At 41.4% G+C, this 21,088-nt stretch overlaps 1 protein-coding gene across 5 annotated transcripts in view; it reads right to left on the bottom strand.

Moving 5' to 3' along the window:
* The window catches only part of enox1 (ecto-NOX disulfide-thiol exchanger 1), a 197,887-nt gene that overhangs the window by 48,739 nt on the left and 128,060 nt on the right, over positions 1–21,088 (bottom strand). For all 5 annotated transcript variants that reach the window (XM_011489515.3, XM_004081660.4, XM_020713096.2 and 2 more), the window contains one exon: positions 7,503–7,609. In XM_011489515.3, coding sequence (XP_011487817.1) covers positions 7,503–7,609 — 107 coding nt within the window. The remainder of the gene's footprint in view (positions 1–7,502; positions 7,610–21,088) is intronic.

The raw sequence follows: 21,088 nt of genomic DNA, 5'->3' as shown, positions 1-21,088 counted from the left end.
CAACTGAAAATGTATCTTTAACACGGATCAGTGGAAAATAATATTCATTTCTGAACATTTTTCTATTTTAGCAAAATGACGGGTGAGACGGAGCCTCACTTGCCTCATCTGACCGCACGTCACTGTCTTAACTCTACATTTAAATCCTTAGGGACTTTACATTCACAGCACAAGTCATTTCTGAGTGGAGCGAGTTTTGTTTTTGGCTTCATTTTCTTGGAAACTCCTTTACCTACAGAAAAATGAACAGTTAACCCCTTGTGCTATCCTAGGCACTTTAACGTTGGAATTGGGTCATCTAGACCCACTAGAAAGTGCTCTGAACAATTTTTCTTCAATGATTTGTGATCTTCACTGGTGTCCATGATTACATGAAATCTTTCCACGTTTATCCACCTTTGTCATGGTAGGAATAACACGTCAAAGTAAGGGTGGGGTCATCCAAGATAGCACAAGGGTTAATAATAATAATGGATTAGATTTATCTGCGCTTTTTCTTGGTGCTCAAAGCGCTCACAATTTGTCTTTGTTGGATTCACTTCAGGTCATTCGTTTGTTCTTGTCTTTGAACTTTACAGAGATCAGAATCATTTGAAAACCAAGTGAATGCATTAAAAATACAACAGCAGAAACAACAGTGTGGGAGCTCTATTGGAAGCTCCATTAACCTTTTACCTTTGCAGGTGACCTCTGAGATGATCAGGCCTCTTACAAAATGTCTCCTCAGGAAAAAAAGAATGAAACTCAAAATCAAACAAAGCTTTGGCTGCTGCTGCACAGTTTCCAGGGTAAAGGGACATCTTGAGTTTTAAAACGTTTTAGAGGAAAATATCCTATACTATACAAACTTTTTAAAAGTTAAACACAAAAAGAAAGGGGGTAAATACGTTTTTCTCTAATTTAGTGAGTTCTGCACAAACTATTCATTACTTACAATAATTTAAAACCTTGTTTTTAGACATTCTAGATATTTTACCAGGTTTGTCTGTGTTTTATCTTCTTTTTACTCTACACCTTTCCAAGCTTTCTTAAAATCAATACAGTTGAGAATATTTTGTCTCATTTAGAAATAGGGAAATTACTACTAAAACAAGTCTAAATCATTTACTAAATATCCTTGACAAAATAAATCATTGATTTGGGGTTGAAGAAACTCACATTGCTTGATTCAAGAAATGTTAATCTATATTATTAAACTTTATTGTTTATTATACTTTATTAAACAGAGTTACTTGATAATATAGAAAAGCCTAAAAAATCTCTCAAACTGTTTTTAACATTGAACACAGTTGTTTTGAAAACCGTGATATGAGAATTTATTAAGATGGACCAAAACTTCCATAAGATTGATTTTTAACTTTTTTTAAATTGTATCTTAACATTTTGTCACTGTAATCTAAATGAACTACAAATAGGTAAATCAAATATAAAGAATACAAACTTTTTTTAGAACTTGCAAAAAATACATATAATTAGGCTGTATAACATTCACTTCTATGCAAGAAATATCTCATGGATGTGCTGGGACGCATCTTCAATGATGTATCCTGAGATCATGGGGTGTTTCAGGTCTCACAACATCATACACCCTCACACACTTCTCTGCGGCTTTGCTCACGGATTGAATGGCCTAAACAAGTAGTTCTATCCAACAGTTTGCTTTTTAGCTTTTTTTCCCCCTTTTTGAATATTTCTGTGTAACTAATTGGTCCAGCTTTTGAAATCTTTTATAAGCTTTCTCGTTTAATGTCTTGCATCATGAACAGATCATTTTATTATTTTCTAGTGATGTTCCTCTTCATATTAGTGTTTTTTACCTTTTTAGACAACCTTTTTTGATGTGGGTATGCAGTTTTATTGTTAGTTTTACTTCTGGAAAATTGACTTTGATCTTTTATCTTCATTTCCACACATTTTTCTGGTTTAACAAACTGCACCGATGCAACACAAAGGCCGAGAAAGTCTTTGCAAAAAAATGCAGAAAAACTTCTTTGAGGTAAAAAGACATGGGCCTGGCTGAGCACGCCTCATGTCAGGGCTGACAAATGTCAATTCTTCTCTCTAGGTTCAACACTGAGGCTGTGTCTAAAGAACACTGAATCCACCTGATTTTGATCCAAATTTCCATTTAATTTTCACTTTGACACACTGTTTAAATAGGAATTTATTTGTCAAATTGCCATTAAAACCATTTTTTTTGTGAAGAAAAACATCTTTCATAAAAATCAAGAGCTAATTTAAATAGAATAAATACAAACTTTAATAAATAGAATTATGAATTAAAAAATTACCTAAAAAGGATTTTTGCCTGAAAGTAATTCAACAAGTGTTTTTTGTTGTCTCATCATTGTAACATTTTCAGAAAAATGATCAATTTGATTCAGTCATATTTTTAATCCCAGACTTTCGAGAGATTTTCTTGCAGAGCAGAAGGAAAAGAAGCTGCCAGTTGGGACTCCCAGTCACATTTGCTCTAAAAGAAAACAAGAGAACTTTGCTGCAGTTTTCTCTGCTCCTGTATTTTCACAGAGAACATCTTGCTGCATTCATTGGTTGCAATGAATGCATTTATCTTTTCTTTTTTGACTTCATATTATTTATGCTGCATGAATCAAGTGGCAAATTAAAAATTGTTATCAGGAGGCATAATTAAAAAAGATTCCCTCTAAGAAATGCTTGAAACGCTGTTAGGTACATAAAGCAGCATAGAAGCATGTAAACTTACCACAATCACAAGGCATTACACGACTTTAATGAAGACGCTATTTTTCTCTGCAGACTTTCTCTTTAATGACCAACTTGTCTTACCTCTTTTTAACCCAGCATTCTGAAGACCTGTGTGGATGGGTTTCTCAACTCTTTTGGGCTGATCTGCATGATGTGGTCAAACGTCAAAGCATGGTTGCAGATGTGCTGGTTTACTGTGGTAGTAGTATGCGAGTGTCTGTCCCGCATCCACTGTGTTTAACGGCTTAGCATGCTTTTAGAACATGCATGGATTAGATTAAAGATAGAGATTATAGCAATAAAACTGCTTGTTGTGTATTGCATTACCTCCCTGTGTTGTTGTGGCATAATCCATGAAATCCTCAAATGTGTGCACATGAAGTTTTTTTTTGTTTTCATGGCTTTTATGTGAACAAACTGAAAATGTATAATGGCTATGTTTGCAAGCGCATCCCATTTAGAAGAAAAAAAGCTTGCACTCTGACTGAACAGTTTCAAGAGGAGACTATGGGAGAAGCTGAATGCACACTCTCATTTCTGGCATCAAGCCCATTTATGTTGACACACCAACAAGCAGCCAAACAGCATGGGTTACTTCTGCTCTTGGACCCCTAAGTCATGGTGCAACAAAAAGAAACATCCGCGCTCAGCCCAGTCCTACAATCTCTTGCTCCTATTAGACCCAACGTGCACCGCCACTACAATAGCAGCTTTCAAGTTAAAAGCAATCATTAAAAGCACTGTGAAAAAATCCACCATCATCAACGGGTTTGGGAAAGCCGGTCTGCTGCGTGACGGAGAGCTCAGGGCAAGCTCAGGAGTGAATTTGCCTCAGAGTGACACTGATGATAACGAAGGAGACACTGAGAGAGTGTGGTGAAGAATGTCTGATGCCATTTCAATTCGACACTGAGGAGGAAGACTTCCATGGTTTCAGTGCACAGGAGGAAGATGAAGAAAGCTCCCAGTGACTTTTACGTCCATGTTTTTAAACCAGCCCTGTTAGCGCTGTGTTACGGTGTGTTTCTGTTGTGGAAGGAAACGTCCAGCGAACGCGCAGCGCTTGCGTCTGTGCAGAGGCGCGTGCCGCGCAGAGTCGCGCGCGCCTATAAGTTACTGCTGCTCTCAGTGACTTTTACCGGGATGTTTTTTTTTTTAACCAGCCCTGTCACTACCATATTGCTGCCGTGTTACTGCCAAGTCACAGGCACTGTTTGGAAAGAAAAACTTAGGTATATTATTACAACTTTGAAAACTCTTTCTGTGTACCATCTTTCTTTATAAATATCATGTGTTGAACCTTTCCTGCGATTACTTTTTTCTTTCTTTCCTCTTCGTTCGGTTGCTCACTTCCCCATTCAGACCCCCAGAGCGGGTTACTAAAGACTCATTCATCTTTTGCAGGTGGAAACCTTCTTTTATACCATGGTCCGGTTAAATACTCAATTCTGATTGGCTGCTGGGTGTACATTAAAAAGTGATATACCACAGGATAACTGCATGGTGAAAAAAGAAGTTCTGGTCACCTAACTTAAATGTCGAAGTAGGCATTATCACTTTTTAACTCACATCGCGGAAGGTTTCCAAACATAAACACACGCCTCAACACACTTCCGCTGCTCTCGCTACACGAGCGCTCTCCCCTCCTTCCGCTGCACTCACTCCCTCCTCCTTCTTACAAACGCGCGCGTGGTTTTGGTGTTATTCACATCCGCATTTTACTACACAGTGTGGTGACCCGGGGGTTAGCCCCGCCTTCAGCCCCTAAGACTCATGGGAAATGGGGAATCATAGGTGTAAAGTTCCTCACCATGACTGAGGTGGCTGTGAGCAGAAGTGAAATCCATGCTGTTTGGCTGGTTGTGAGTGTGTTCAATTGGCTTTGAACTGCAAAGGAGAAAATAAAATTAGCAATTACTTCTCCCTTTTTAAGACAGCCAGTTTTAAGACTGTTGGAGACGTGCAGAATGTATGCTCCCACAAATTCATATCTTGTTCCCACAAATTAATATTATGTTCCCACGAAATAATATTCCGTTCCCTCGAAATAATTAATTTGTGCGAACGAAATAATTATTCACGTCATAAGTCATTCATAAACACGGATATGTTCTCCATCCTACCGCAAAAGCCGCTTACAGCGGTAACTTCCGTGTCTCTGTGACCCACATTTGTTCAAGAAAGGAAAAAGAAAAAGAAAAATGATCAATTTATTATTGTCCCAATAATTATAAGAAAAATAATTTAGGATGCCCAAACTTGCTGCTTCGCCATACCTTAGTGATTCTCCGGACATATTTCCTAGCTCCGCCGCAGAGCTCTTTTGCTTGTTATGCCGGTATTCAGGCAGCTGGGCGGCCAGTAGACAGACAGTCAGCTGCAGTATGGGATATCGTAGTTTAGGGTCGAAAAGGAAAAATAATATATAGGACTTGTCTTTTATTAACATACTTGTTAGCAGTCGCTTTACGTCAAAAGGCTAGTAGGCTACAGTTATGTAGCCCATCATTAACCTGTCATTCACGTCATAAGGGATTCATAAACACGGATGTGAGCAATATTTGGATTTACAGCAAATACCTTCACATTTTTGTTTGTGTGTGTCTCATGACATTGCACGGAAGACACGGATGATGTTTAGAGATCAAATTTATTTATTTTAAAAAGCACAAAACCATCGGTAATCATGTTTTCATGTCTGGGCTCATTCACATCCAGGTACGGTCTCCGTCCAGCTGCAAAAGCCGCTTTCTGCCGCTACTTCCGTGTGACCCACATTCGTTCAAGAGGGGAAAAATAAAAACAAGAATGATCTATTTATTATTGTCGATTTATTAACATCCGAAGACTACAGGCTGCGTATCCCATCATCCATCACATTTATCCCATAATGCATCTCGACCAATCACCGTGGCCCTGTAACCGTGATGCGTTCAAAGACAAAAGGACAAATGATAGGCTACGTAGTATGTGGTCTATTAGCCTTCGGATGTAAAGCGACTGCTAACAAATATGATGCTTTTGTAGAGCTTTTTAAAATAACTAAATCTGATCTTTATCAGTGTGTGTCTAAACATCTATCTAAACATCCTTCGTGTCTTCCATGCAATGTAATGAGACACATACAGACAGAAATGTGAAAGTATCTGCTGTGAATCCAACTATTGTTCACATCCGTGTTTATGAATCTAGGAGCCAAGTCCGGTAGGCGAAGCAGCAATCCGTGTTTATGAATGACTTATGATGTAAATAATTATTTTTTTCGCACAAATTAATTAATTCGTGAGAACGGAATATTTTTTTTTGGGAACAAGATACTATTTCATTCGCACAACTTAATTATTTTGTTGGAACGAGATATTCATTTGTGGGAACAAGATGTTGATTTGTGGGAACAAGATATTAATCTGTGGGAACGAGATACATTTTATTTTTTCCATGTCAGGACACGGGCTCCGTACTTTCTACCTAAAAAGCAGCACAAAAATATCATTTCTGATTTAATGATTTGGTTTTTACACTAAAGTAGATGACTTGGCCAACATCAGCCCTCACTTTTAGAGCTGGTCACAGGGAGTTCATTGTCTTATCAGTAGATTGCAGGTTTTATTCCTGCTCTGGACATCATTGTATTGAAGTCTCCAAAGGAAAGATTTAATTTCTCCTCCATGATCAAATTTCAAACAATTTGTACTTCTGTATTTAAAAGTAACGATATCCATATGTCCTTACCAAATATAAATCCCAGATTGTTTCAAAGTTCAACCTGGTTTAACTTTCAAGATGTGTTCAATGGCTGCATGTTTTGTATGTAGAGCCCAAAAACGGTCATAAAAAACGTGCAAAGCTACATGTGAACTCTGGAGAGTTTTGAACGTAGAAGCCCAAAACGTGCATTTACGCACATTTACATACTGTAGCCTTTTCATTGGTAGTGGCTGCTTGAAGGCACATTGCGGGGGCGGTGTAAACGTAGCTTCATTCTGTGACTAAAAAGTGCTTCAAAGAAAAGTGCTGTGAAAGTGTGGCTCTTTTACATTGTACATTTTACATTCTTCTAGGTTTTCAAACTTGAAAGAGTTGCAATTTCTCAAATGACCACTTAAGGCTGGTTTCAGAAAGCATCAAATTCCAATTGACTCCCAATTTGTTCTTTTTGGATCAGCTGTCTTAATTTCATTATATATATCGATTATAGATGTTTTACATAGATTAAAAGGGGTTGCTTTTTAATAGCATGTGGATCCTTTTTTTGCTTAGTTGTCCATTTTCTAAAGTGTTCTTGAGATGGGTGGGGTACATGCCAGTCAATATGGCTGCCCCACTCAACGGTTCAATTTAACCTCTCAGAGCCTTATGATTACCTCACTAGGATGGATTATCCTGTAGACGCAGTTTTAAATCACTGATAGGGCAAAAGAAGAGAAGCAAATTCTTCACTGCTACACATTATAGGTGTACTTCATAATGGAGGGGAGTCGCCTTTCTGACATGCACACTTATTGAAATATTGATACAAATAGACACTTTACCCTGAAAATCCATGTCGCAGCACTTTAAACTTTCAAAGAGACATTTGAGCTGCAAGGAGAAGAGAAGGCCCAGATCAGAGGCAGATGCCTGTCTTTCTGTCTGTCTGAGGGCAGAGCCTTGAGCTACATCACCAGATCATTCATGGCTGTCTGTCAGCTCTTTTCTTTTGACTCACAGGTGACAGCAGAGAAGAAAGCAGCAGGCTGGACAGGGAGTAGAAATACGATCAAGGGTATACCAACCTCACACTGCTTGCGCCAAATGTCTATGTTCTTGCGCTGTGCTTTTGTGAAATGGTCCCATGCCTTTTGCCGGGTGGCGGCGGTGAAAACGGCGTTGATCTGCTCGACTTTTTGAGTGAACAGGGAGGAGGAAGAGGAGGTCAAAACAGAACAAGCCATTTATGAAGCTTTGAAGCACTGACTGAAGGCTTTTACAGCAGACAGGAGAGAGACCTCATCAATGCATACAGCATACATTGGAGGTAAAAAACAAAAGTCTAAAATTATTAACAAATAGCAGAAACAGCAATAGATGGGGAATATGTTATATATGTTATATATATGTTATATTTTTAGTTGCAACCCCCATAAACTCTAAGGATGTGGCCTCTCTTCTTCAGTTTCCAACGACTAGTAGTCTCCTATCCTATAGGAGGGTCTAGTTCAGGGGTCGGGAACCTTTTTGGCCGAGAGAGCCATAAACGCCACATATTTTTAAAAGTAATTTCGAAAGAGCCATACAATAATGTACTTTCCCACACTGAGGCACGGGCCCTAACTTCTTTTAAGGTTCTTTATTCTGGTTACTATAGACCGCAACAAACGCCGTATAATTAATTCAGCAACTCCTGAATCTCTCCCGCTGAGACGAGAGCGCTTCTCCCAACTTTATATTCCCCTGCTCCTGCTCCAGCCCTCCCATTTCCCTTATTTGGCCCATAGCTGAACCCCATTGGTCCAAACTACCTAACAACAGGCTGAGCGACAGAACTGAGGGCCAATCAGATCGCTGCATGATGCGTTCAATGAACTCCAGAACTTTTAACGCGGACCGACAGTCATCCAACTCAGTCTGCGACAATATGTTTAAAACTAAACATTCAAGTGAATGTGTGCATTTGATGTAATTTCAACATTTTTAGAGTACAATAAGTTTGTGGATTCTTTTTAAAAGCATCGTTATGCTGTTGCTAATAAATGATGAGTATTTCTCGTAGTAGTTTTGCTGATGGTTTAGTCCGGTTGATCTGTGGTGAGTTTCTGCTTCATGCAGGCGTTGAAACTTTAAACGTGATCGTTGGTTAGTATGAATATTCTGTAGATGTGAGACAGACTGCTCACATGCAGACGCAGAGCCAAACACACACTCACACGCTGCAGTGAGTGACGGGCAGCGGGTTTTACGTTTTTACAATCCCTGCGCGATTCACCTTACTGCCTGTCCCCATAACCCCCACCCTCTGCTTTCTTACTCCCACATCCCGTCTCCGCAACTGCGTGCTCTTTCTCAGAGACGGGAGCGCGCGGTTTTAGGTACGGCAATTCACAGGTTTCAGGCTGGTACAAACTCTGTGAAATAATAGATAATAGTAAACTGAAAGTGCTGGCGCAGAAATTTCTCTCCAAGCACCGCTACTACTGCGCGCCTCTGGCATGGCATCGCGTCCGAGAAGAACTGGACTAATGATAAAAAAAAGTATAATTAAAGATTTGTCTGCGAGCCACATGCAACCATCAAAAGAGCCATATATGGCTCGCGAGCCATAGGTTCCCGACCCCTGGTCTAGTTCATCTAATTAATAAATAGCTGAGACTTGTATGGCCAATGCACGAAACAGCAGGATAATATTAAATGGCCTATATCATGCAAAATCCACTTTTTTTTTAGCTTTTAGGTGTTTTATAGTGTTCATTCCAAAAAACAACCCCCAGCGCTATATGTTGAATAGTTCTGAGCATTCTTCTAAAACCCTGCTCTCTGAGGACCAGCCCTTCCCAATCCACGAAAATTAGCGGGTTCTCCCATTTTGACATCACAAAGTGAGGAACAGCCCCTTCCAGGAAGAATATGAGCTGTCAGCACCTCCCCCAAGCTAACACACACAAACTTTCTCTGTGGAGCAAGCGGTGATCGGCATATCCTTGCATATCAATCTTTACAAAAGTGTGGATGTTGTTTGTTTTCTCGGGCAAGACGCAAACATGCTGCTAAGTCCGACTCCAGGATGACCTCAGGAAATGGATGGCACCCATACGGAGCGAAAGGCGGTGCCTCAGAGCTCGAGTCATCTTACATCTGGGTAGGAAAATTCATTCATTCATCTTCTAAACCTGTTTTGTGTCTTTCGGGGTCAAGGGGCTGCCGAAGCCTATCCGGGCCACTGGGCAGGAAAATGAGCTGTGAAAAATAATTCATATGAAATAAGAAATCAGTTCTTTAGTGTGCCAAAGGTAATATATTATCATATATATGGATATAGTTTACTCTAAAAAACTTAAGACGAGCATGATATAGACCATTTAAAAGAAGAAATTGTCAGACCAGGATTGAACCTATGTTTTTTATGTAAATTGAATCGTTTAAAAAAGTAGTCTGGAATAAGGTAAGGAAATTGATTAGGTAAATAATTGGAACAAGAATGAGTCCTGATTCCTTTACATACTAAAAGTTCAAGGAGATCAGATCATAACAATTCTTTGTTCCATAAGGAAACAAGAAAGATTTTGTGTGACTGGAGAAACAGATGTGACTGTGTTATAAGCAGGTCTCTCTCCCGGCCAGAGCTTCATACTTACATTTGCTGCAGCTTCAGTTCCTTTCTAACAGAAAAGGCAATGATTTTTACAGAATGAAATGTGTTCTTTAGTTTTAAAAGATATTTTTTTAGACTGATATGTGTAGATGACACATTAGCTCCTCCCAGTCACCAGTAACTATGGCGACTATAGCAACAAATGAGTGATTCTCAAATAACTGCTGCCTTTTAAAAATGGATGGGAGCTTCATAGACTGCAAACCCAAACAGCGGCTCTATCCAGCAGCAATATCATTCCATTCTGTATAAAAATGATGCCTTTGAAAACATGTCTAAAGTGTGTTTTTCTTCTACTCAGCTTTTCCAGCTGTGATGTACCTTTTCTCCTTTAACTCAGAGAATATGGATCCAAAAATCCATTTGTCCTAAAACAACAGCTGAGACAAACAGCAGCTGAACAAATGGATCTTTAGACAAAATAGTGTTTTACTTACCTTCCTCCACTGGACCTGCAGAAGAATTTCCCTGCATCATAAACTGATGTCACATACACTTCATATATTGAATACTCAGGTTTACATATTTGCAGTTAAATACTCTATTTTTACTAAAGCTCATCTGATTGTCATCTAGGTTCCTGCTTTTTGCACTGACACCACAATTAGTAGTATTAGTGCAGAGAACATTTAATGGAGTGTAACTGAAAAAGCTCACTTTGAAATCCTAAAATGAAGGTGTTTTTGTTTAAAAAATCATCAGGTATATAATGTCTTTTATTATTTGATAAGATGCAAACATGTCTTTAAAATCCCCAAAATTGTTTTATTTTCAAAACAAAACTACTTTAAAAGCTTTTGCACGGAGATGTCCAGAATAGCTTGCTAATATTCTACAAACCTTTTTTTTTATGTTTCTACTGCTTTTAAATTGCATTATTTTTGTTTTTATGACCCATGGAATATAGACTCTACCCATCCTAAACAAATGTTTTAAAGGACTAAGTGCAGGAATCCTGAGACATGTAATGTGACAAATAAAATGAATACATCTTAACATGATAGAAGACTAAAGCCATAATCACAACTGCCCTGACGAGTTGATGTCTGCGGGAAAAAACTGGATAAAACCTGTTCAGGGCATGCAGGTGGCCACAAAAAACATCAAAGTCGTAGAGCACTTCCTGAACCCTTGTCTATTATACAAGCCAAAGGCCCCATTGTACACTCCAATTCTGTCAATCTCCAATTCCAGGTACGTCTTCATTTTCCATAAATATTGAAAATGAAGACATACTCACCATTGCTCACTATTTTTTTTTTGGCTATGCTAATGTTAGCTTGAGCTTGTGAATTGCTATTTAGCTAGTGGGAGAGAATATAAACTAAGACCTGATGGGAAAATTTGTTAAGTTAACTTCCACGCCAACATTCCACCCACAACCCAGAAGAGCATTTATGATTAACTCCTGCCGCACTGCAGAAAATATGCATTAAAAAATAACACAGGCTTTTAGATTGTGGCTGAAAACTGCATAATAATAATTAAAAGACCACTGAGATTGATTTTACAATAGAGAAAAACATAGTTGGAGTGAGACTTTAATATATCATCAAATTCCAGACATGTTCTTTTTATATCATTTCTAATACGTCGACTTAGAATTTGGACAATAATTTTAGGCTTTTTTAATGTAAGGTGTACAGAATGTGACTGTGAGAGCTGTTTAACCAGACCGCCATTAAATAACATGCATTAACTTAACGCCACCTGTGGTTGTCTGTGTGATGTCTCCAGCTTTACTGCTAAAAGGTCAGATGGCTGTCACAGACTCTAAAACGTCTTTGCAGCCAATATAATCTCCGTCACAGAGAGATCTGAAGAGGACAGGGCTGATGCTGCAATGGATGAGTGAGCGTTGTTATGGAGACTAAGCCAGACACTGCCAGAACAAATGATTTGCATTGAGGCAGACTTTGAAGAGAATGTGAGGGAAAATGGCCTTATGGTCGGCACCTCAGTAATCTGTTACTGCACCCTGCAGTGCAGACTGACTCTTTTCAGATTCACAATCTCACAGTGTACTAGTGTGGAAACTGGTCAGGTAAAATTTACCTAGACTTTATTTAAAATGTGGAGCTTCTTTTCATTTTAAGGTTTCAAAAATCAATTCAAAAGTCCTTCAAATGAATGCTTGCAAGCTTGGAAACATAAACACATTGGAAAGTTTTATTTGCTGCTTGTGCAAAATCTAACCCTGGGGTGTCTAAACTATGGCCCGTGGGCCAACTGCAAATAAATCCAGCTTGAGTGCCACTTTGTTTGGGTGTTCTCTGTTTTACCTCCAGGTGGAGCTAACAGTGCTTTCCGCTAAACAAGTGAAGCAAAGAACAACTTTCACCACGAGCATTGACTGTAAATACAGCGAGTCACCAGAAATGGCAGCATAAAGAAATGCCAAATAGCGAGCGAGTGCAGAAGATTTCAGAGACGGTAGAAAAATAAGTTTTTTTTTTAAGAAATTAACGGAAAGTGTGTCTGATTTGTAAGGAAGCTGTTGCTGTGATGAAAGAGTATCAGTGTGATGTCAGCTAACTTGAAAGATCAGCTAAGGGGACAAAGCTTGTTCTTTTGAATTTTACTCGATTGCCTGTGATGAGAGCACTGATGCCGCAGACACCGCACAGCTGTTAATTCTTTTGCGGGTATTTGATGAGCCTGAAAGGCACGGTGACAGGCAAAGATATTTTCAAAGCGATGTCAGATGGGATTAAGAAGATGGGGTTAAAATGGGAGAAGCTATGTGGAGTAACAACGGATGGAGCCCCGACTATGACAGGCGAGCGCAAAGGAATGGCAGCGTTGGTGTGCGCCAATGTAAAAGAGAGCAGAGGTGAGGCTGTTCGCAAGCACTGCATAATCCACCAAGAAGCGCTGTGTGCAGAGACTGTCTGGCTGAATGATGTAATGAGCACGGTGGTGAAAACTGTCAACAGAGGACTGTATCACAGGAAGTTCCAAGCTTTCCTGTCTGATGCAGATGCTGAATACGGGGATGTGCTTTACCACTCTGATGAGCGCTGGCTCAGCCGCGGCTCTGTGCTGCAGCAGTTTTATTCGCTCAGATCTGAGATTGACAGCTTTTTAAAAAAGAAGGGCTGGCCTCTTGGTGAGTTGAGTGAACCTTTATGGCTGGTAGACCTGGCATTTTTAGTGGATCTTACTCACCATCTGAACATACTGAACAAGAGCCTGCAAAACAAAAAGCAGCTGGTTCAACACCTGTATGTCGAAATTTAAGCCTTCTGTGTGAAGCTCCTCAACTACAAAACTTTAATGCTGCATACTTCCCCTCACTGTCTGAAATCAAGTCTACTCTTCCAAGATTTTTCTGTTATTGACAGAGAGATCAAGCTGTTCTCAACCTCCTTCTCAGTGGATTCAGAAGAAGTGGAAGAGAGTCTCCAGTTAGAACTTATAAAAATAATCGCCTTCGCATCCCACAAAAAAAGAAAAGAAAACTCTAAACTAGTGGATTTAGAGCAAAAAATCATACTGTTAGAGGAAACCTACAGCAACTCTCCGGATGAACAAACTCTACAACAAATAAGGAAAGTAAGAATCGAATTAAATGAAATAACTAATCAAAGAACACAGTTTTTATTACAGAGACTACGCTTGGAGAGGTTTGATCACAGTAATAAATCTGGGAAATATTTGGCAAATCAACTCAAAATAAACAAAGAGAAGACAACTATTCCATTAGTCATAGACCTAACAGGAAATGCAACACATGATCCAGCTGCAATAAATTCAGTTTTTAAAAACTTTTACCAATCTCTCTACTCATCCCAAATTAATCCTTCTGACAATGACATCAACAGTTTTCTCAATAGCATAGATTTGCCTAGACCAATAGAGGAACAAATCACAGCCCTGGAGTCCCCTCTTACTAAAGAAGAGCTACATAAAGCATTAACCAACATGCCTAGTAAAAAAGCCCCAGGACCAGACGGCTTCCCAGCAGAATTTTATAAAGAGTTTTGGCAAATCTTAGCTCCCATTTTTCTCAGAATGACAATAGAAATTAAGGACAACAATTATCTACCTCCAAATATGAATTCTGCTAATATAATCTTACTTCTGAAACCTGGGAAAGATCCCACATCACCATCCAGCTATAGACCTATATCGCTGATTAATGCAGATCTTAAAATAATCTGCAAAGCTTTGGCGGGAAGGCTGGAGAAGGTAGTTCCCTCTCTAATACATCCTGACCAAACAGGTTTTATAAAGGGTAGACATTCATCTACCAACATGCGCAGATTAATCAACCTCATAGATTATACAACCATCAACAACCGAGAAGCAACCATTTTGTCACTGGACGCAGAAAAGGCATTTGATCGGGTCAACTGGAAATTTTTAATAGCCACCCTGAACAAATTTGGCTTTGGGAAATTATTTATTAACTGGATTAAAATATTATATGCCTCTCCTAATGCTCGTATCAGAACAAATGATCAAACATCTCCAAGCTTTAATTTACAAAGAGGAACCAGACAAGGCTGTCCACTATCTCCGTCTTTATTTGCACTATTTATTGAACCTCTAGCTGCTGCTATTAGGCAAAGTCGAGACATTGAAGGCATTCAAACCAAAAATTTAGAACACAAAATAAGTCTTTATGCAGATGATGTTTTACCTACAACTCCCACCACTGTCATCTGCAGAAGTTCTCAGATGACAGTGCCATTGTGGGCTGTGTATCAGGGGGGGATGAGCAGGAGTACAGGGGGGTCATCACTGACTTTGTTAGCTGGTGTGAAGTTAACCACCTGCTGCTTAACACCAGCAAGACAAAGGAGCTGATCCTGGACTTCAAGAGGTCCTCACCATCACAGTCACAGGTGAACATCCAGGGTTCAGACATTGAGGTCGTGGACACATTTAAATATCTGGGTGTTCACCTGAACAACAGACTAGACTGGTCCAACAACACCGATGCTCTGTACAGGAGGGGCCAGAGTCGCCTTCACCTGCTGAGGAGACTGAGGTCCTTTGGCGTGTGCAGACAGCTGCTGAGGACCTTTTACGACACTGTGGTGGCCTCAGTGGTCCTTTATGGAATTGTGTGCTGGGCGGGGGGCAGTGCAGGCAGAGGCAGAGACTTGAAGAGGCTTAACAAACTGGTTAGGAGGGCCGGCTCTGTCCTGGGCTGTACACTTGAGTCCATCGAGGAGGTGGCGGACAGGAGGATGTTAGCTAAGCTGACATCCATCATGGATAACCCCTCCCACCCCCTACACCAAACTGTAGAGGCGCTGACCAGCTCCTTCAGCACCAGACTGTTGCACCCTCAGTGTAAGAAAGAGCGCTACCGCAGGTAATTCCTCCCCACAGCCATCAGACTGTACAACACCATGTCAAAGTGACACTCCACGGTCCCAGGGGTGTTTTTCTGTTTAGTCATTGATTCATTTACTTTTGTTGTAGTTGTTGTTTTTCAATTTTAAATTGTTTTTTGTTCCTGAACAGTTGTTTGTTTTTGTTTTTGGTGTGAACTTCATTAGTTATTTCTGTATTTTGAAAAAATTTGTAATGTTTTTTTACAGTTTACATGTTTTGCAGACCGCATGTTTTTTACACTTTTGCAGCTGTATTTATTTAATATTTATTTCTTTATTTAATAAGAATCTCATTTTTGACAATAATTTTTCATAATAATTTTAGTAATATTTTTAATGATCTAATATAAATGTAATTTGTGATGTCCTTTATTGATGTTATATTATATAGATTATTTCTGAATGTCGTGTTGCTGCCACAGATAAATGAAATTTCCCCATTGTGGGATTAATAAAGTCATCTATCTATCTATCTATCTATCTATCTATCTATCTATCTATCTATCTATCTATCTATCTATCTATCTATCTATCTATCTATCTATCTATCTATCTATCTATCTATCTATCTATCTATCTATCTGTTTTACTATTTACTCCAAATTCACAATCTTCCATCTGCCAAATCATCTCCCTAATTAATAGATTTTCCTCAGTTTCAGAATACTCCATAAACTGGTCTAAAAGCACAATTCTACCAATTAATTACAATTATCTAAATCCGTCATCTATTAAAATACAAACAGGCAACATAAAGTACTTAGGTATAAATATCTCCTCTAGGCTTTCTGATCTACTCAAGCTAAACCACACCCAACTACTTAAAACAACCGAGGCTGATCTCACTAGATGGAAAACTCTACCCAATTTCTCTAATCGGGAGAGTTGCAACCATAAAAATGATGATTCTCCCAAAAATTAACTACCTATTTTCAATGATTCCTTCCAAACCTCCAACTAATTGGTTCAAATCATTAGACTCATTCATTTCCCAATACCTCTGGGAAGGTAAACCCCCACGGATCAGTTTAAAAACTATTAAAAAACCTAAAGATAGAGGAGGACTAGGCCTTCCAGACTTCCAGGACTACTACTCCGCGAACAGATTGTGTTATGTACAAAAATGGCTGAATCCTGGTGTGCTAGATGAATCCTGGATAGACATTGAACAAAATCTCTGTGATAACCTAGATATTTCTAATTTACCCTTTATTCAGTTCTAAAATTAAACAACACAAATGCTTCAGAAGTTTAAACATCAGCTCATCTCTAACAGCCTGGTGGGATTTTCTTAAAAAAAACAACCTCACATTATTTCCATGTAAAATTACCCCCATTTGGAACAACCCTGACATTTTGATTAACAAAAACATGATTCATTTTGCTTCATTGAAGAACAAAGGAATCCAGCAGTTCCAGCATATAATTCAGAATAGAAAATTTATGTCCCTCTCAACGTTATCCTCAAAATATGGAATTAATATAAACAAATTTCTAGAATATCAGCAGCTTAAATCAGCTATAAGCACTAAATACTGCCTGACCCAAATAGACCTAGACCCTCCCCTTACAGTAACACATTTCATGGACCTTAAAAATCCCAAACTCACCTCCAAAATTTATAAGATGTTATCAGACATAGATGAAACCATTTACTTACCCATGACAAAATGGGAGTCTGAGCTATCATTGAATTTTAGTGATCAATTTTGGCTACAGATCTGTTTGAATGCCTTTAATATGACCAAAAGCCCTAATCTGCAACTTATTCAATACAAGATTCTCCACAGAACTCACTACACCGGACAGAGGTTATTTAAAATGGGTCTCAATCAGTCTGCTATATGCACACAGTGCATAGGTAACAACATAGACGACTATTTGCATGCCATGTGGGTCTGTCCACCTGTCCAATCATTCTGGCGTAAGGTTTGTGAGGATTTATCAATCTGGTTTAATCATAAGATTCCTGCTTGCCCCAAATTCTGCTTATTAGGTGACCTGAATAACATCAACATGGAATCTAACAAGGCTTATATGGTTCTCACCGCTGTATGTATCGCAAAGAAAACTATCCTCCTAAACTGAAATCTAAAAATAATCTTAGCATCAACCACTACAGAAACCTCATGTCAGAGCATATTAGTTTAGAGATAATGTCCTCCACAAAAAACCTGTCGGCTTCAGACTCTCCCTGGCTCCAGCTGGTTAGTCACATCACCTAGGGGTGGGATGGTGATAGGTTGAGCCGGGTCCTGGCTGGTTGGGTAGGCCGGGGTGGGTTTGGGGGGGTGGGCTCTGCCGGGCCTGTCGTTCTCCCGGCTCGGGGCTCTGGTTGCCTGGGTGGGGTGCTGGTGGGGGCGCACACTCTGCCGGCAACTTGGCAGGGGTTCCTGGCGGGTGCCTTCTGGGCGCAGGGCAGGCAGTGCGGCTGACCGGGAACGGCGGCCGGTGCCGTGCTGGGTGGCTGGTCGCCGTGGCGGGGGCTGGGGGGGGGGCTTGGGACTCAGGGGCCTGGGGTCGTCTGCCCATGGCCGGTGTTTCACCCGTGGCCGGTAGTTGCCCCGTGGCCTGGCCCCCCGGGGGTCGACGCTGCAGTCACAGCAGGGGTTAATGGGTTCACTTGGGTGGGTTTATTTCATTATTATTATTATTTTATTTATTTTATTATTTATTTTATTATAATTATTATTATTATAATTATTATTATTATTATTGTTATTATTTATTTATTTGGGGGGGGGGCTGGGGGGGCGGTGTGCTAGTCCTTAGGGAGGCCAGGGTATGAATGGTGGGGCTGGACCCCCTGCCCCTCCGTTCTGGCACCGGGACCCTTCCTTTCTGGCTGTCTCTCGGCGCCACGAGGCTCTGGCCTCCAACTGCGGCTGGCTTGCCGTTTCTGGCTGCCCGGCCGCTCTGGGAGGGGGGGCGCCTACCGCGGCCGGCTGGGGGGCCGGTCGCTCTGGGGAGCCTTCTCCCCCGGTTGTGCCCATCCGCCCGCTCCTCCCCGCTCTCACCCAAACAAATATTGCACACAGGCACATAGGGCCCCGGGATCTGGATGGGAGGGGTATGCTGGCGGGGCTCACTGGGGATGCCCCTCTCTGGGTTCTCGTTGGCACCCGCCCTCCTCCCCGCTTTTTACTTGCATATTAGACACTCTGATTCATCTAGGGCCTTGTGGAGAGGGTCTGGTGGAGGGGGGCACGGTGAAACATCCGTGCTCACCTTTCGCTGCCCCCCCCCACAATTTTATCTTCCTCTGTAGACACACACACTGCATGCTAGCAGCACACACACAGCAAATACACACCACTCACAGAGGGACCCCGGAGTGGGGGGCTTTGCGGCTTGGCAGCGGTGGAGCCCCCCACACTGGTGACCTCCTATTTTACCTGCAGCACACACAGCACTCCCACACCTCCATACATGGGTGGGGTCGGGGGGGGGGGGGGGGGGGGGCGGCCGGTTTTCACCCGCCTGGTCCTCTCAGGGCGGCCGGTCTTATGGGTATCCTGTCGGCTGCGGGAAGGGTCGGGCATACGGCGCTGGGGGTCGGCCGGCTGGGGGGGGGGGGGGGGTTACTGCGTGGCGGCGGGGGTAGGGAGGGTAACCAGATGATTGTGAGTCTGTGTGTGTGAGTGCATGGATAGGACGGACCTGGGGGCTGGCCCGCTGGGACCCTCTGGGGCTTTCCCTCCTCATCACAGAGAGGGCACTGAGAGGGTTGGGGAGGGGGCTCAGATATTATGGCGGGGGGGGGGGGGGTTGTAGTGCATAGGGTTTTAGGGTTATGGGGGTGGCTGTGGGTGCGTGGCGATCCCTGGGTTGCTAAGGTCGCGTGCCTGGGCTGGCTTGCGGAGACGGGGCGCCGGTCGGGTGGTGGCCGGCTCATGGGTTCCGGGGGCCCTGGCTTCGTCCCTGGCCTTTGTCTCGGTGTCCGGCGCCCGGTGGCACCCATGGCTGCCGCCTGGTACGGCTAAGCGCCCCTGTCTTGTGGCCTGGGGGCCGGACACTGGGTTCGCTTGTGCCTCTGGGCATTGGGGGGGCCCCTGTAGGGGGGCCCTCTCTGTGCCTGGCTGGTGGGGTGGGCGGTCCCCTCCTCCTCCCCTCCCGGGCTGCCTGGGTCCGGATGCTGGGGGGGCTTTTGGGCTGGGGGCTCTCCTCCCCTCTCCTGGTCTGGCTGGGTAGGATCTGGGTCCCTTTATGAACACACGGTTCACGTCGGCAGCATGCATGTATCTCCACCCCCACGTGCACGTGCACACTGCCACACTGCTCCCCGTCTGCTTCATCCCTCCTCCTTACCTACAGTGTATTGATGGACAGATTTTTTTTCGCTCATCTTAGTGTCAAATTTTCCCCTTTTATGTAACATTCGTCTTTCCAGCAGATCTGGTATAATTGTTACAGTTAAAATAATAACTTATTCAAATCAGTGCTTGTATCCCCCACCTTTTCACCTTTCTTCCTTTTACTCTCTTCCACCCTCCCCTCACATTCTTCCCCTCTCCCTCCCCACACACACTAAATGTAACAAATAAATAAAAAATAATACGACAAAAAGGGGTTTATACAAATCTACACTCTAGTTTCTTGAAGCTATATAACCTCTTTTTGTGATAGTAAAACCTGTCCAACACAAAAAGCCTTCAGCTCTAATCTGTTTGCTCAGCTGTTGGACAGAACAAGTTAAAAAGAAGAAAAAATAGATAAAAATAAAAAGAACTTATTCAAATGCAGTGTGATGATTCTCTGAAGAGTAAACATTAGCTTTTCTCCCTCCCAGACTTCTATCAGTGTTTGGATAAAGCAAAGTTTCCTCTGATGAGATGCCAAGCAAAAAGAATTATGAGCATTTTCGGCTCAACCTACATTTGTGAACAAACCTTTTCTCTGTTAAATCTTAACAAACACCGACTGAGAACCAGAATGACTGATAGCCATCTCTGTGAAGTTCTTCATGTCTCAACCACCAAACTTTCTCCTGATATATCAGCCATTCTCCAGTCCAAAGCACAGCCTCAATACTTCCACTAGGGCCAATGTTCTTCACATTATAGGCAAGTTAGAAATACACACAATTTTCATGTGTCATCATGCAACTGTGTGGCCCAGACCTTTGTTTATTTTTTTACATTTTTGGCCCCCAATGAAAAAAGCCTGATCTAACCCTTCTACCAAAGCAAAAAAATGAACCCATAGGGATTTAAAGTCAAAGAGAAAATACTTCCTTTACATTAAAAAAATATTTATCTAACAATTAGTTTTAGGTACTGTAAGCGGAAATCTGAGAAAGGACAATCCAATCTCCCTCTCTTTGGTCAGTTCTTCTGACTCCAAAAAGCACTTCACCAGTTCAGGTGGCATTACTACCATGAACAGACTGGCTCCATTCAAGCTGCTCTAAACTACACTTTTTCTGATGACTGAGCTTTGAGCTCAGGGAGCTACGGGTGATTTAAGGATCAAAGTTTTGTTGATTTCTCATGTATGATAGATACTAAGATATTATCTAACTGAGCTGCTTTACTAAAGATATATTTTAAGTTTTTAGGGTCAACAGTTCAGAGTAACAGAGAGAGTGAGAAAGGGGTGAAGCAGTGTATGCAAGCAGGAAAGACAAAGAAAAAAAAATCTTTTCATAAACAATGTGAAACAACAT

This window comes from Oryzias latipes, chromosome 21, assembly GCF_002234675.1.
Source record: "Oryzias latipes chromosome 21, ASM223467v1".
Classification (NCBI taxonomy): Eukaryota; Metazoa; Chordata; class Actinopteri; order Beloniformes; family Adrianichthyidae; genus Oryzias; species Oryzias latipes.
This window is presented reverse-complemented; position numbering and strand designations above follow the sequence as displayed.